The sequence below is a fragment of the Sphaeramia orbicularis genome, chromosome 22 (genome assembly GCF_902148855.1).
Source record: "Sphaeramia orbicularis chromosome 22, fSphaOr1.1, whole genome shotgun sequence".
Classification (NCBI taxonomy): domain Eukaryota; kingdom Metazoa; phylum Chordata; class Actinopteri; order Kurtiformes; family Apogonidae; genus Sphaeramia; species Sphaeramia orbicularis.
In genome coordinates, this window is record NC_043978.1 from 36304768 (window position 1) to 36318213 (window position 13446).

Below are 13446 nucleotides of genomic sequence, written 5' to 3' on the forward strand. Positions count from 1 at the left end.
CTTACTAAAAAACAAAGACATGCAATAAAACATCTGTTATAAGGTCATAAACTGACAAAAAAATCACTCATATTCACTATTTACAGCTTCAAAATGTCTATAAAATCTCCCTGAATCACTGTATAGTGTTATAAAAACCAACATGCTTCTTGACCTCACTGAGGCACAGGATTGGCCCCATATTTAATGTTTGTGGGAATTACCAAAAATAGTCACTTGCCTGATAAAGGGTTAGACTCCATCAGATGTGACTCTATTTTGTAGCTGGAGACACAACATGGGAGCTACTGTAACTGATATTTTTGCTTTATTTTTCCTTATTAGTCATTAATTTTTTTGTTTTGGACTGAGAGGAGAAAGTTGCAGAAAAAGGTATGCTTTTAAAATCTGATGTTTTCACCTGCTTTGCACCTACAGCTTTAACATACACACGAAAGAAAAGGTTAAAAATAGCGATGAGTTGCCTCTGAGCTACTGAGTAGAATGATGAGTGATAACTTTGAATTTTGAGCAGCACCATGAAATTTTCAGTTCGTCTGCCAGTCTGACTAATGCGGTAGTCACAGGTTCACAGTGAATTGGGTGGCAGCTGAGGCAAATGTCAGAAGGAGACATACATCTAAATGCCACTAATGCATCAGACACATGACTCTAATCATTTTCTGATGAAAATGTCATCTATTGGAAAATAACAACTGAAATGGTATTCAAAAGGAAATAAAATCAGACATGATCTTTTCAAATGCTTAGCTGCCAAAAAATATTTAGGCTATAGAATAATGAAAAACACCAAATATAGATGCATGGGAAAAGAAAAGTCACCTTTATGAGAAAGTTACCATTATAAGTTCCTTTTCTAAAGTTCAGACCTTTGTCATCATTGCAGCTTACCATTGATTAATATTCTAACAAGCATCACATCCAATCAAAATACATTGAATAATTGATCAACTCTGATTTTATTACTTCTAGTTGTCATTAACCAGAGGGAATACTAGATTGGACCTTTGACTTTTCTGTGTAATGGTTTGTGAAGTATGAATTTGGGAAGACGTGAATGATATGGATTAGTAGTGTATGCCCTACATCTGTAAAGATCTCTTAAGTAAATTTCAGTATAAAGCTGTGTTAGCATAAGCAGCATGGACATCATTGGTGGTAAATATACATATGCACTTAAACTCCTGCACAACAACCACTTATACACGGGTACACATGCATGCAGGAAAGGCCGCACCAAAAAATTACTTTGATGTCTTCTGGCCAAAACATGCAAAGACACAGAACAGAAAAACAGTTAAACAGGCAGGAAGACACACTCAAACACACACTCTCCGGTAAAAGTCATTCATCTCTCCTCCAAAGACAGGCATGCACAAGCCAAATGGAGTCGATGGGTTAATTAAGTCTTGGAGGGGTTTGATATTTTTAGACGTCTAATTAATGAACGGAACGCCAGAGGACAGGCACAAGCTGTGGTGAGATTTGTTTAATTTGGATTCGCTGATAAACTGCATAGATTGTAGGGTGTCTCCCCGTGAAGATAAAAAAATAAATAAATAAATAAAACAAAAAACAGGCCGGGCTGCAGAGAACTTGTATTGACTGCTCTGATAACACACATGGTATCCCAGCATGCTGCAGTGAAGCTGAATTTAGACTGGCTGAGACCAACCTTGACCTCAGAGAGATGAGCATTTAAGCAGAGTTACAATATGTGCAGCTGGCACATGTCAGTGTTCTTCCACAGGAGGTGCTGACAAATGATTCGGCTTCTAAATAAACATGTGACAGGTAATAGTGACGTAGTCCTTTGTAAGTATGAGTCGAAGTTTGTGGTAGCTGTGAAAATTCACAGCTCAAGTGTGAAGCTTCATATTTAAAATTACATTTTCCCTATAGCAGAACTTTTACATTCTTTAATTCTGAATAATACTAAAAAAAAAAAAAAAAAGCTGAAATAATTTGTTGCACTATTTTTATGTGCTATAAAATTTGATATACTTGTCCTCTAAGGACCTCATATCATCACACATATTGCACGCCCAAGCTGTTTTGGCACTTCCTTTTTGCCAAACACAAGTAAAATACCTCATAAGCATCTCGTGAAAGGATTGTGCACACTGTTGCACATTAGCTTTGTGCATCTACCTTTACTTTTTTTTTTTTTTGGCTCTGTTGGAGGCGTGGAGTTCGCTGTGTGTGTGCCAGGTGGCGTGGCCGGGCAGGACTCAGCCAGCGCTCCTGCAGTGCAGCAGTGCATTTCATTGATTAAGTCTGCGGCTCTATACACAGCGCCTCACCCCACTAAGAAACATAAGTCACTGCCATTAAGTAAAAGAAACAGAGTGGGATAGACAGAGGTAGAGGGGAAGATGGGTGGGAGGGATATAGTGTGTAATGATAGAGCATTGGATGAGAGTGGAAGGAAGGGAGAGAGTTAAAGACCTCTTAAAGGTTCAATCATTGGTAATCCCACCCACCAGCCTCTAGCGCCTCATCCCCTCCCACAAGTGAGACTTACTTAAATCCACTGCAGCCTCACTACCAACCTCCTTTTTCACACATATACACCCACGCTTGCAGCCAAATTAAGGACCTGAAAATTCATCTTGCCTTCCTGTTGTTTATTTATTACACACTACATTCAACAGATGTCAACACAGAAGTGTAAATGGACACAGTTGATAAAAAATGGAAATGGAATAATCATGCAGTTGAAAAAAAGCTAAACAAGACAGCTAGCCAGGAAATTTCCTCCCCCTATGGTTTCATCCTTTGATTATATCTATTAAATTGTTTCCTCTTACTAACATTGCACTGCACCACATTCAGCATGGCTAGGATCATGAAAATATCTTGTGTTATTGTTTGTCTCATTGCGGATCAGTAGATATAGGTAGGTTCGTCAACATAACTGTGCAAAACCTTGCAGATACAATGAAAAACATACCATTTTAGAAACAATATTTCTCCACTGACTATACTTCTCTTCAACCCTATGCAGTCCTTTGTGTGTTTTTTGTTTAGATGCTGGCTTTCCCCTGACCTGAAACCCAACGCAAGCCAATATTTTTCAACAGTTATCACCAATATTACAAGAAATAAGTCAAAGCCCTTCATCTTAGTGGGAATGGGGTTACTAAAGAGGCCAAGGAAAACTAACCAGCACAAGAAACCTCAATGCAGAATTGAAAAGTCATGGTTAATTAATATTGGACAGATATCCCTCGATCCACTACTTTTATGTTCTCTAAACTCAGACAATGAGATAACACAAGGTCAGAATTAAAGCTGCAGAAATCAGGGAGGGTGGGGGGGTACACACCTTCCTTCTGCAATTCTCTGCCCTCTGATTAAAAGACTAAATATAACTACGGATAACCTGATGCTGCTACATAAAAGCTACTTTTCCAAAGTCCTGTGATGAGAAATGGAGTAAAGCAGTCACGTCTGGCTGAATGTTCCCAGCGATGGGTAATTACAGCCGACAATCACATATTTAACCCCCTACCTACATCAGCCAAAACCTCCTGTCGTGTCCAGACAAAGGGGTAGAAGTCTTGTTTCCTGTCAGAATTACAATATACTGAAAGGTAAAGCCTTGTGATACCTTTAAACTATCATGAACTGCAGCTTTACCTGTATTTGATCCACAGTGAACCAAGGGCTAAAGCCTGTAACACTCATATTAGCTGCCTCTACTGACTTATAAAATCCAAAACACTACCAGAGTTGGCCATTAGTATTGATTTGGCACACACAAGTGACAATTTAATGGTGTAGTCTGATAAACAAGGGGAGAAAAAACAAGGGGATTAAGATGATGAAACGCAAATACAAGCAGATGTTAGCCGGCTTGGTGGTAACCACAGCCAGCATGTTGTCTCCGGCAACAGAGATGAATAACATTTAACTGCACAACTTCTGTCTGAACTTGTCCCTGAGAGAAGATCTGAGTAGGAGTTAATGGCCTGATAGTTACATGGGATCTCCTGGAGTGAAAAAAACAAGGGAACCCCTGTGAGTGTGTAGGTGGTGCTCTGTGTTACTATAGCTTTCAGTTACAGGGCTACGTTTGTTTCTGCTGCTTTGCACTTCCCTTTTGTATTTTAATCAGCAGCCTTTCTGCCTCTCAAGCTCCACCTTTGGCAAGCCAACATGGCAATTAATTGGCTTATTAAATCCCTCCGCAATGCCCTATCAGCAAAACTATCAAAGACTAATCCTTCCTTTGTATCACAGCAGTGTATGCAGGAGAAGAACAGTGTTACATTTGCCAGAGCAGAGGGCTAGATGTGATGTTACTGGCTGGACGGGGTTGAAGGTGGAGGAGGGAAGGATTACAGCTGCTACTGCAGTCCAGGTGTATTTACATATCTAATTTGGGAAGTGTGTGTGCGTACAAGAGGGCAGCCCACACACACCTACGCACATTATGCACAGCTTGAAATTCCTCCAGGTGAGCCTGCCGCCAAAAGTAGATGAATGTTTTGCCATGGTCACCTTCGTTCATTAATATAAAACTTCCATCCAAACTCATGAAAAACTAGCCCTGTATGCAAGTCTGTGTGTGTGCATATATCTTTTTAGCTAATTGAGGCTAATTTGTGAAATAGTCAGAGACAGAGAGCGATAGCCAATGCCAGGTCTGATGCCCCAACATTTGTCATTTCAGAGAAAGAGCAGCCAAAATTGCTTCATCTTTGTCTACTTCAATGTCCAATTAATCAAGTTCTCATACTCACACAATGACGCACAGCCTGCTGCACCCAAAAAAATATTCATGAACACCTGATACGTGCTCATCAAAAAAAAAAAAAACGATGGCGCTTGACACTTCAGGTCTACTGAAGTTTACTGTTCCATACTTTTACAACACTTGAGAAGTTTTTCATTCCTCCTGTCATCAAACAAGGACACAAAGAAGGTGACTGTCACATCTTGAAACCATCTGGTGTGTGATAAATACAGAAGAAACACTCCCACACACATCTCAAACATGTACACACAGACACACACTCCCTGGATACAGATTCATGTTGTTACAGTGTTGACAGTTGTGGACAATCCTAATTCACCAGCAGCAGGAAGTGATAACTTCTCACTGTGACCCCTCAGTATGTGCAGACTATGATTCCTGACCACTGGCTCTGTCTCTGCCCGACTACCCCTGTTGATGACCAATGACAGCAGTCGTGGGCAACAAAAACAGCCATCTCCTTTGCTGTTTCCCCCCTCCTGTTTCCTGGAGTATCTCAATATATCCACAGAGGCGCAGACCTCAGTGGCATGCATCTCAACTCTCTCTCCCTCTTTTCTCCGATGTGTCTTCTCGCTCTCTGACAGAGCATTGATTCTCCTCCGGGGAGGGAAGATGTGTCACCCTGCACGGATTGGATTGATAACGCTAGGCTAAATATAGCCCTGCGGCAGGAAGCAGGAGACGAAGATATTTTTAGAAGTGTTTATAGTGCCATGACTCGGACACTACCTTAGCTGAATGACCAAATGGACAGAAGAGGAGGGGGCTCTAAACACTCTGAGTGAGAACCTACTGCACTCAGTGGGATTATACTCTACACTGGAGTGGATAAATGCACTGTCTATGTAGTTCCAAATAACAGCTGTTATGCTTAAAAATACACCAGTCAAAATTAGCTGCCTAAAATCTCAATTTGTCTTGATGTAAGCTTAGATAGAGTGGTTGCTTTGGTGCCATTTGCTGATTTCAGTATATATTGGGTTTGTGTTTACACCAGTTTCTAATGCATACAACGGTGCACTGAGACTCCATATCCTCTCCTCCTATGTGCTGAAGCGTACACTTTATTTTGGCTGCAGGCAGTGCTTACATGATGTTATCAGACATCACATTGTTGTATATTGAGCAGGGTTGTTAACGAATCTATTATTCTCTGCTTGAATTTGCAAGTTATGATTCATAGGCGTGCTTTCTTCTTTTATATACCCTTCAGCATGCATATAAAACCCGTGAGATGCTTCTTTGAAAAGTGCTGACTCACTGTGAATTGATCCTCGTGATGCTCTGGGGTCTCCCGCAGAGCCAGCCATGGGCCTGAGCTAAACGCTAACTTTTTTTTCATCTTGAAACCTATGCAAAATTGAAGTATACAGTGAGGTAGAAAAAAAAAAATCAACATTGATCTCTGGTCTCTTATTCTCATGCTGCTGACTCCTCCCCTCCGGCACAGATCATTTATGGTATTAACTGATTTGTCCTGCTGCGCTGGTTTCTTCTGCTGCCTGCCACATGTAGTGCCACATATCGGTCACATTGTAGTATCCGGGGCAGTGACAAACAAAACACGGGGGGGGGTTATTTTGTGAGATCAATCAGAAATCCAGCTGAGAAGAGCAACTTTCCTTCCTTGTCTATTGATCAGCATTGCCTACACAATAAGACTGCTTTGTGTTGAACAATGCAGCCTCAAGTTTTGAGGCCGTGTCTGCACTTCTTATGACTTTTACATTATAGTGAACGGACATTAAAGCACTGAACTGACAGATGAAATGAAAGTTTAACTCAAGACTAAATCCAAATCTACTTTCATGTTTTATTCACCAATCCATCTGATATTAATCTATTCACATCAAGAAAATCTGTTTACCCCCTCAGACCTTCTTTCACCAATTAAACACCATTTAAATGTGCATGAAGGTTTATATGTGGAAGTTGCAGCTGGAGTATTTGCCTAAAAAACTTTACTTTGTTTCTGCAGATTTTATCAAGATAAATTCAAGACTTTTAAAGGTGACTCTGGATGCAAATGAATACCTATTTCAAGCCCATATTAGCAAAAAATGTATGTTTAGATTTAAAGGAAAATGAGAGTCTGACTTTGGAGATGCTTTAGATGTGAATGCAGAGCTACTGGATGATGTCAGGCAACTGCTGGTGATTCTTTTACTGGAGCTCTATGTTTGTCTGTCTCATGTGACTCTAAAGCATCTATACCCAACATTACTAACTTGACAGTTTTATTACATCAGCTGCAGCAGGTTTTTAACTTGTTATTTTTATCAGGTTTAAACCAAGTACTAAATTCTGTTCTCAAAACATATCTCTCTGTTAAGTTCCACATACCAATATTACATGAAAGTTAAAACATTTTGCCTTACTTCTAGAAACATCTAGGTTAGATTAGATAGGATCAGAGATACTTTATTGATCATGATGGAAATTCAAGACCCGGCCCCAAAACTTGAGGCTGCATTGTACAAATCAATTTAATTCAGTCTACTTCTTTGATGTAAAGCCCTCACCCTCCATCAATACACAATACCCGGGTACTCAAGAGGGTACACATTTTGGGTTAGGGGTTACAGGTTCCATCTTGGCATCAGTGTGATGTATACAAAATTTACTAAAAACAGATTTTAAAGTGAGAGCAAAGACTGAAGACATTGCAAAGGGAATTGCAAACTAGCTAAACGCTATATACCGTTTGTGCAGAACATCAGATCATGTCCACCATGTTTCACTGCATTATTGCTAATAAGTTAATTAATTAATACATTTTAGGGCCTAAAATTCTGATATCATACATCTGCAAACAGAAAAACCATGTTTATTACGCATAGCCCAATAAGACTTACCTGTAGATAGTGACAGGGCCTGAGGTTGGGCTTGAGGTCAGTGGGCGTCATCGGCTTCTCCAGGTTGAGTGAGGACTTCCTGTAGGCCTCCTTGGCTTGGCTGACTGTTAGTGTGGACCAGGAGCTCCTCTTCATGAACTTGCCTTCTGGTGCCATGCTTATGCTCTCGCAGGCCGAACACTTGACGTCATTGTTACTCTTGGATGTTTTTAGCGACAGATCTCCTGCCAGATGGCCGTGCATTGAGTCGGGGTAGCAGTGACTGATGTGGTCTATGGGATGTCGTGACATTACGCTCGGTGTTCGGTATGTGCTGTCACTGTCCAGGTTATCATCTGAACTCCACCAACCTCCTGAACGCTGCTTGCCGCTGCCGTCAGATTTCCGTTCTTTGCTCTTGCTGCGCTTGCTGTGTTTGTGGTGGCCTTGGTGATGATGATGGTGGTGGTGTGAGCTGTCCCGATGTGAATCACTTTTGGTACCATTCATTTTGGAGGAACCTTCTAAAGAGTGAGATTTTGTAAAGAGCTTCTGTACCGAGTGGACTAGATGGCGTATTCGTCCGGGGCTCTCATTGCGCTGCTCTGTTGTTGTGGTTGTAGTGGAGGTGCGTTGGTACTGCAATGTGTGGAAACCATCTCGGTGCAACGGCATCTGCTTTTCAAATTGGTCCAGGAGGTTTGCTGGAATTCGGTTCATTTTGCCGCTGCTGCCATGTGAGGATGAACCACCGTCGTCTCGGGATTCCCTGCCACCGGAAGTGTTGCCACCACTGTCCCGTGAAGTGCTGCCATAGTGCATGCGGGGAAAAGTGCTACTTGAGATGGAGTGGTCAGTGGCAGACATGGACACTGGCATCACCATACACTCGGAGTGGATGGAACTCCGAGGGGAGCAGCGGTGGTGACCTTCAAGGGGGCAGCTCTCAGTGGGGCTGAGGAGGTAGGAGGGGGGCCGAGAGTCACCATGGTGGAGGTGGTGGTCCAGGGAATGGTCACAGTCAACCAGGCCACAGGTATGGGCTGAGGTGGGAGAGGTGAGGTGGAGCTGGGCAGGGCGGCCACCGGAGAGACCCTTCATGTTCCTGGGTGGAGGGGAGTAGCTGTCCTCATCGAAGTACTGCGAGGGTGACCATGAATACTGCTGGTCTGAAAGCAAGAGAGATAACAAAAAAATGAGGTCCCATAGAAGGTAAAAAGCCATTTTCCTAGAAAAAAGAAACACATCTCACATTTGTTGAGGGGGGAAGAAGCCTAGAACCCAATGACATGTTCTCAAACAGTTTGGTAATTACCACTATATTCTCACTCTCAACATCCACTTCAACTACAAAGGAGATAAAAAAGCACACTGAAAATGTGAAAGAGAAATCAACAGATTGCATAGACTAACCCTCAGCCTTTCTATTTTCCATTTTATTCGGCTGTGTGATGGCATATTGGTACAGAGACAGGGGAAAAGAAAAAAAGAATGAAACAAAGAGAACGGCAGGCGACAGGTATGGGTCCGCATTGCCATTTATCCAATGCAAAGTGAAATAATAGCCTATCACTCTGTGGTGCTGGTATCATCCGTCAAAGCCCTGAGAAGAGCGCTGTGAGGCGTGCAGTAGGATCACCGCCCTTGAGAGACATCCACAGACTGCACCCTTCCTCCTTTTCTGTTGGCCATGAAGACTTAGATTAAAACCCAATTCTGTGTGATTGGTCAACAAGGGCAGACATCCCAGCACTCAATTCCAATGTATTTAACTTAATAAGAGGAAAAGTTTACTTTATGTCTCAGCACCGTCTGCTCTGGGTGTAATCACATTGTCCTTCCCCTGAATCATGTCAGGAAGACTGGGATAAAAACCCCAGATGTTACAGTACATCACCTACCTACCTTATGAATGAACTGAATTGTGGAATGCTAGATATTCACCATACAATACAACACAACACACTTTGTGTTTATAAGCTAACAAATGCCAACTTCATGTTTCTATGCAGAACAATGTAGCAGAAATTGTGTCCTGGTCATATTTCAGACTTATCTACACCCTGTCCTGTTTCCTGTGAAATATGAAACAAATAAACAAGCAAAGAATAACCATATCTAACTCGTTTGCCTTCCACTGATATGTGTCATAAAGCCCTGCACTTTTACGCCCTCAGTCACCCCATAAAACAAAGGAGACTGTTTATGAGCTACCATGATGGGGAAGAGAAAAGGGGCGACTTCAGGCCATCTAGTATCACTTCTATACTCATCATACAGTATTGAACTAACTTAGTCGTTACTAAAGTGGATGAAACACAAAATTTGGAGGCCTGAATGCTATCCATGTCTGTTCATTTATTGTGTATCCTTTTTCTCACCTTAGAGGAGGAGATAATTGCACATTATCTAAATTTTATGTTGCATTTTGAATCTTTTAACATAAAAAAATCCTCAGTAAATAATAAAATCACTTATCAAAACCCTCTTAATCCTCAAATGCCCAAAAGCATTTACTGATCCAAAATGTTTAATAACTTTTTAACAACTAATCCTATCAATACAGCAAAATAATCATGTCAAATGCAGTTTGTTTCACCTTCTGCAACTCTGATTCACCAATAAAACCCATGTAGTTAGACAAATGACAGTGGTTTATGTAGAATAAATGATATTCTTTGCTGAAAAACTGATGTTTCTTCAATGTACTCTGTTTTGATATAATGACATTTGAAATTACTCTGAGCTTTTATTAAGAACTACATGGTCAATAAATTAAATTTAGGAAAATATGTGATTTTCACTGGAAAAATGTGCAGGATAACGATATAATAAAAGGTGATAACTCACTTGGTAAAGGTAAAATGTTGAGAAAAATCCATGCGGAAGTCACTACAAAAAATAGTTCTGGGTCTTGATAGGTTAAATATGCTTTAATCTCTGAGTAATACGGTGGCTCATAGTTTCTGGTTGTTATTCAGCATAACAATGATATATTGGCATAAATGCAATTTAAGAAAAAAAAAAGGAAAAAGGGGATCTCTGGTGTTGCAAAGACTAACTTAAAACCTAGTTTGTTGGAGATGCTGTCTATCAGAAGACCGACAGAGGCCCACATTTGTGGCTTCATAAGTTGCAAAGTGTATCTACTTCTCAAAGTTCCTGTGAAGTTGCAATTATCCTTTATTAGACCTGCATTCTCTCAGCTTTTCCCTCTTCCCTTCAGTGACGAGGATTGCATAACATTTGCCCCTCTCTCTGTTGCTGAATTCAGACGACTGTGGATGTTCCTTTTCATCTTTCAGGCGTAATCCTTTCAAACTTATCTTAATGACGTCTAAGATCTCAACCCCGAGGTGCAGCCTTGCTCTTCTGCTGTCGTTCTCCATCTGTTGTGATAAGCGCAAATTTGTGTTGTTTACTAGTCCTGCATTAAGAACGTTGTCTTGGCAGCCTAATGCAAAATTAATCAGTACTACTCGAACAAAAAAAATAATAATAATAATAATAATAATAATGAGAAAGTGCTTTTTTTTGGGCTACATTGTTTGACAAAATCAACTGAACTGGCTTGACCTGAATGAGTCCAGTTCACTGGTTGCTTGTTATCACAGCAGAAAGATGATGGTGCATCATTGATTGATGTGATGCTATATTTCTGACTCAAGTTATGTCACTGTCTTCAAGGCCTTTCTCTGACAGCTGACAATTCCTTGAGGTATTTCAGGGAGCTGCACTGAATAAATGATCTACCGGTAGAGTTATAGCATTTCCTGGGACTATATGACAGATGATACTCTCGTCTGTTCTGTGTCTCTTTGTTTCTTTGTTATTTTTTTTCTTTTTTCTTTGTTACTTTTTTCTTTATTTCTTCCTCTGATGACATCAAATATAAGAAAAAAACCCCAAACGTAAATGCAGGAATTTAAAAGCTCCCACCAAGTGGCTGTGAGGGTGAAATCAGCTTTTTCAGTGAGTGTAAATCCTTCTGGCAAGTAATCTGCAAACAGGGAGACAAGTATCTGTGACATCTGTGGACAGGCAGAGGGCTTGTTGTTTTTGCACTGATACCAGCACCTGCCATCACATTATCGGTTTCCTGGCAAGCGTGCCAACTTCTTGGATGGACTGCTAGGATCAAGGGTAAATTTAGAAACTGGATGTTTGGATTCAGTTTCAGCAACACATAAAATATTAACCCTTAAAGGAGTGATATTTTGCTTTTTTTTAAATGGAATTACACATTTTAAAACATTTCCCTGTGGTCTACACAAACTCTAAATGCTACGCTTGGGCCTGAATTCTTCATTAATTAAACTTCACAGGTCCATCTTCAACCCTGTTTCTGAGTAATGACACCAGAAAGGTCATTTTGAGCGCTGGCCCTTTAAATGCACATGAGCCACTTTAGGCCCCACCCCCTCTGAACAGGACAGAGCATCATGATGCTCTGTCCTGTTCAGCCACTTGTGTTCCTTAATCCAACCAAAAGCTGAACATTTTAGGTCATCGGCTCAAAGTTTGGACATATTTTCAGTATGGACTACAACCTCTGCTGCTGACAAACAATTATGTCGTACTTGGAAAAATGTTTGTCGGAAGTCTTGACCTTATATGTGCAAATGTCATGACGTAACTAGTTATAGACGTAACACATTAAGCAGGAATTGAAACAGGTTGCAGAAATCCACTAGATTTTTGCCAAAATGAATATAAAGATAGCTTTGCAGCACCTGGAGGGTTCAAATTCAAACTTTTTCAACTATTAGGGTTCAAATACACAAATAAATGTACCAAAGACTAATAATAGTGGGTTTAGCAAAATATGACCCCTTTAAAGACTCATAACTATTTTTGTCACAACTTCCAAATTATTTGTTTTTGTTTCTGTATTTCCAAAGTGATTTATCACCTATTATTATAATATTATCCTCTGCATTTTTGCATTCTTCAGTGAAAAATTTCGTATAGTGATTTCTACGATCACGTAGATGTTCATAGAAGGTCTGAGTAAATTCAAAGCTTATCATATTAGAACAGAGAAAACTGAAGAAAAAGTGAGTTTTTCAACAAAATATATCATTGACTGAAAACTAAAATAACCATCTGCAACCACTGTTATCTGTCAAATTACATGGGTTTTGCTGGTGAATCAATGTTGCAGAAGATGACGGTTACCATGGAGTCTCTGAACGTCCAAATGGGTCATATCTGATGACAATGAAAAGCTGAGCAACTGAAATCTACCTGAATTATTTACATGTGCTGATTGGATTAGTGGTTCAGAAATTATTAAACATTTTAGAACAGTAGATGCTTTTGGTCGGTGGTGAGTGTTTGGATCTTTATGGGTTAAAATAGTATTTCTTCTTCTTTCACTTTCTCAATCATAACCCAACATTGGAGAAAAAAAAACATCTGTGGAATAAAATGAATGAAACTCTACCTTAAATATTTCCCTGATTAGCTCAATGTTCAGTTTAAATGCACTAAAAGGAGTGGATATTAAACAAAAAAGTAGCCAGAACAGTTTTTTCCCCTCACTGTCAAACAAATGTGACAGGCAGTCCTTTTCCCTGGAAAAATAAGCCAGTCATATTCCACTTAACACTTGGCACATTCTGTAATCATCCAATCATGTCTGACTTAACATCTGAACCATACCCAGTTCTATAACATTGTCAAAGCCTTCTGGGCTCAGCTGTGATAAACACACCTTTATCTGACACAGAAGGTACGAAGGGAAAGGAAAGAGAGTCAGAGGAAGAGGCTCATTTATTAAGGGCTTCTGTTTTGTGCTGCTGCTCCACCCGCGTGCAGAGTGTGAGTAAAGGTCGTTTTGCTCCT

The 13446-nt window shown here is 40.3% G+C and overlaps 1 protein-coding gene across 1 annotated transcript in view; it reads right to left on the reverse strand.

The window, feature by feature from the left end:
* Nucleotides 1–13446, reverse strand: part of dlgap2a (discs, large (Drosophila) homolog-associated protein 2a) — a 226565-nt gene that overhangs the window by 64058 nt on the left and 149061 nt on the right. Inside the window, exon 4 of the mRNA XM_030127700.1 lies at nt 7621–8768. Coding sequence (XP_029983560.1) covers nt 7621–8768 — 1148 coding nt within the window. The remainder of the gene's footprint in view (nt 1–7620; nt 8769–13446) is intronic.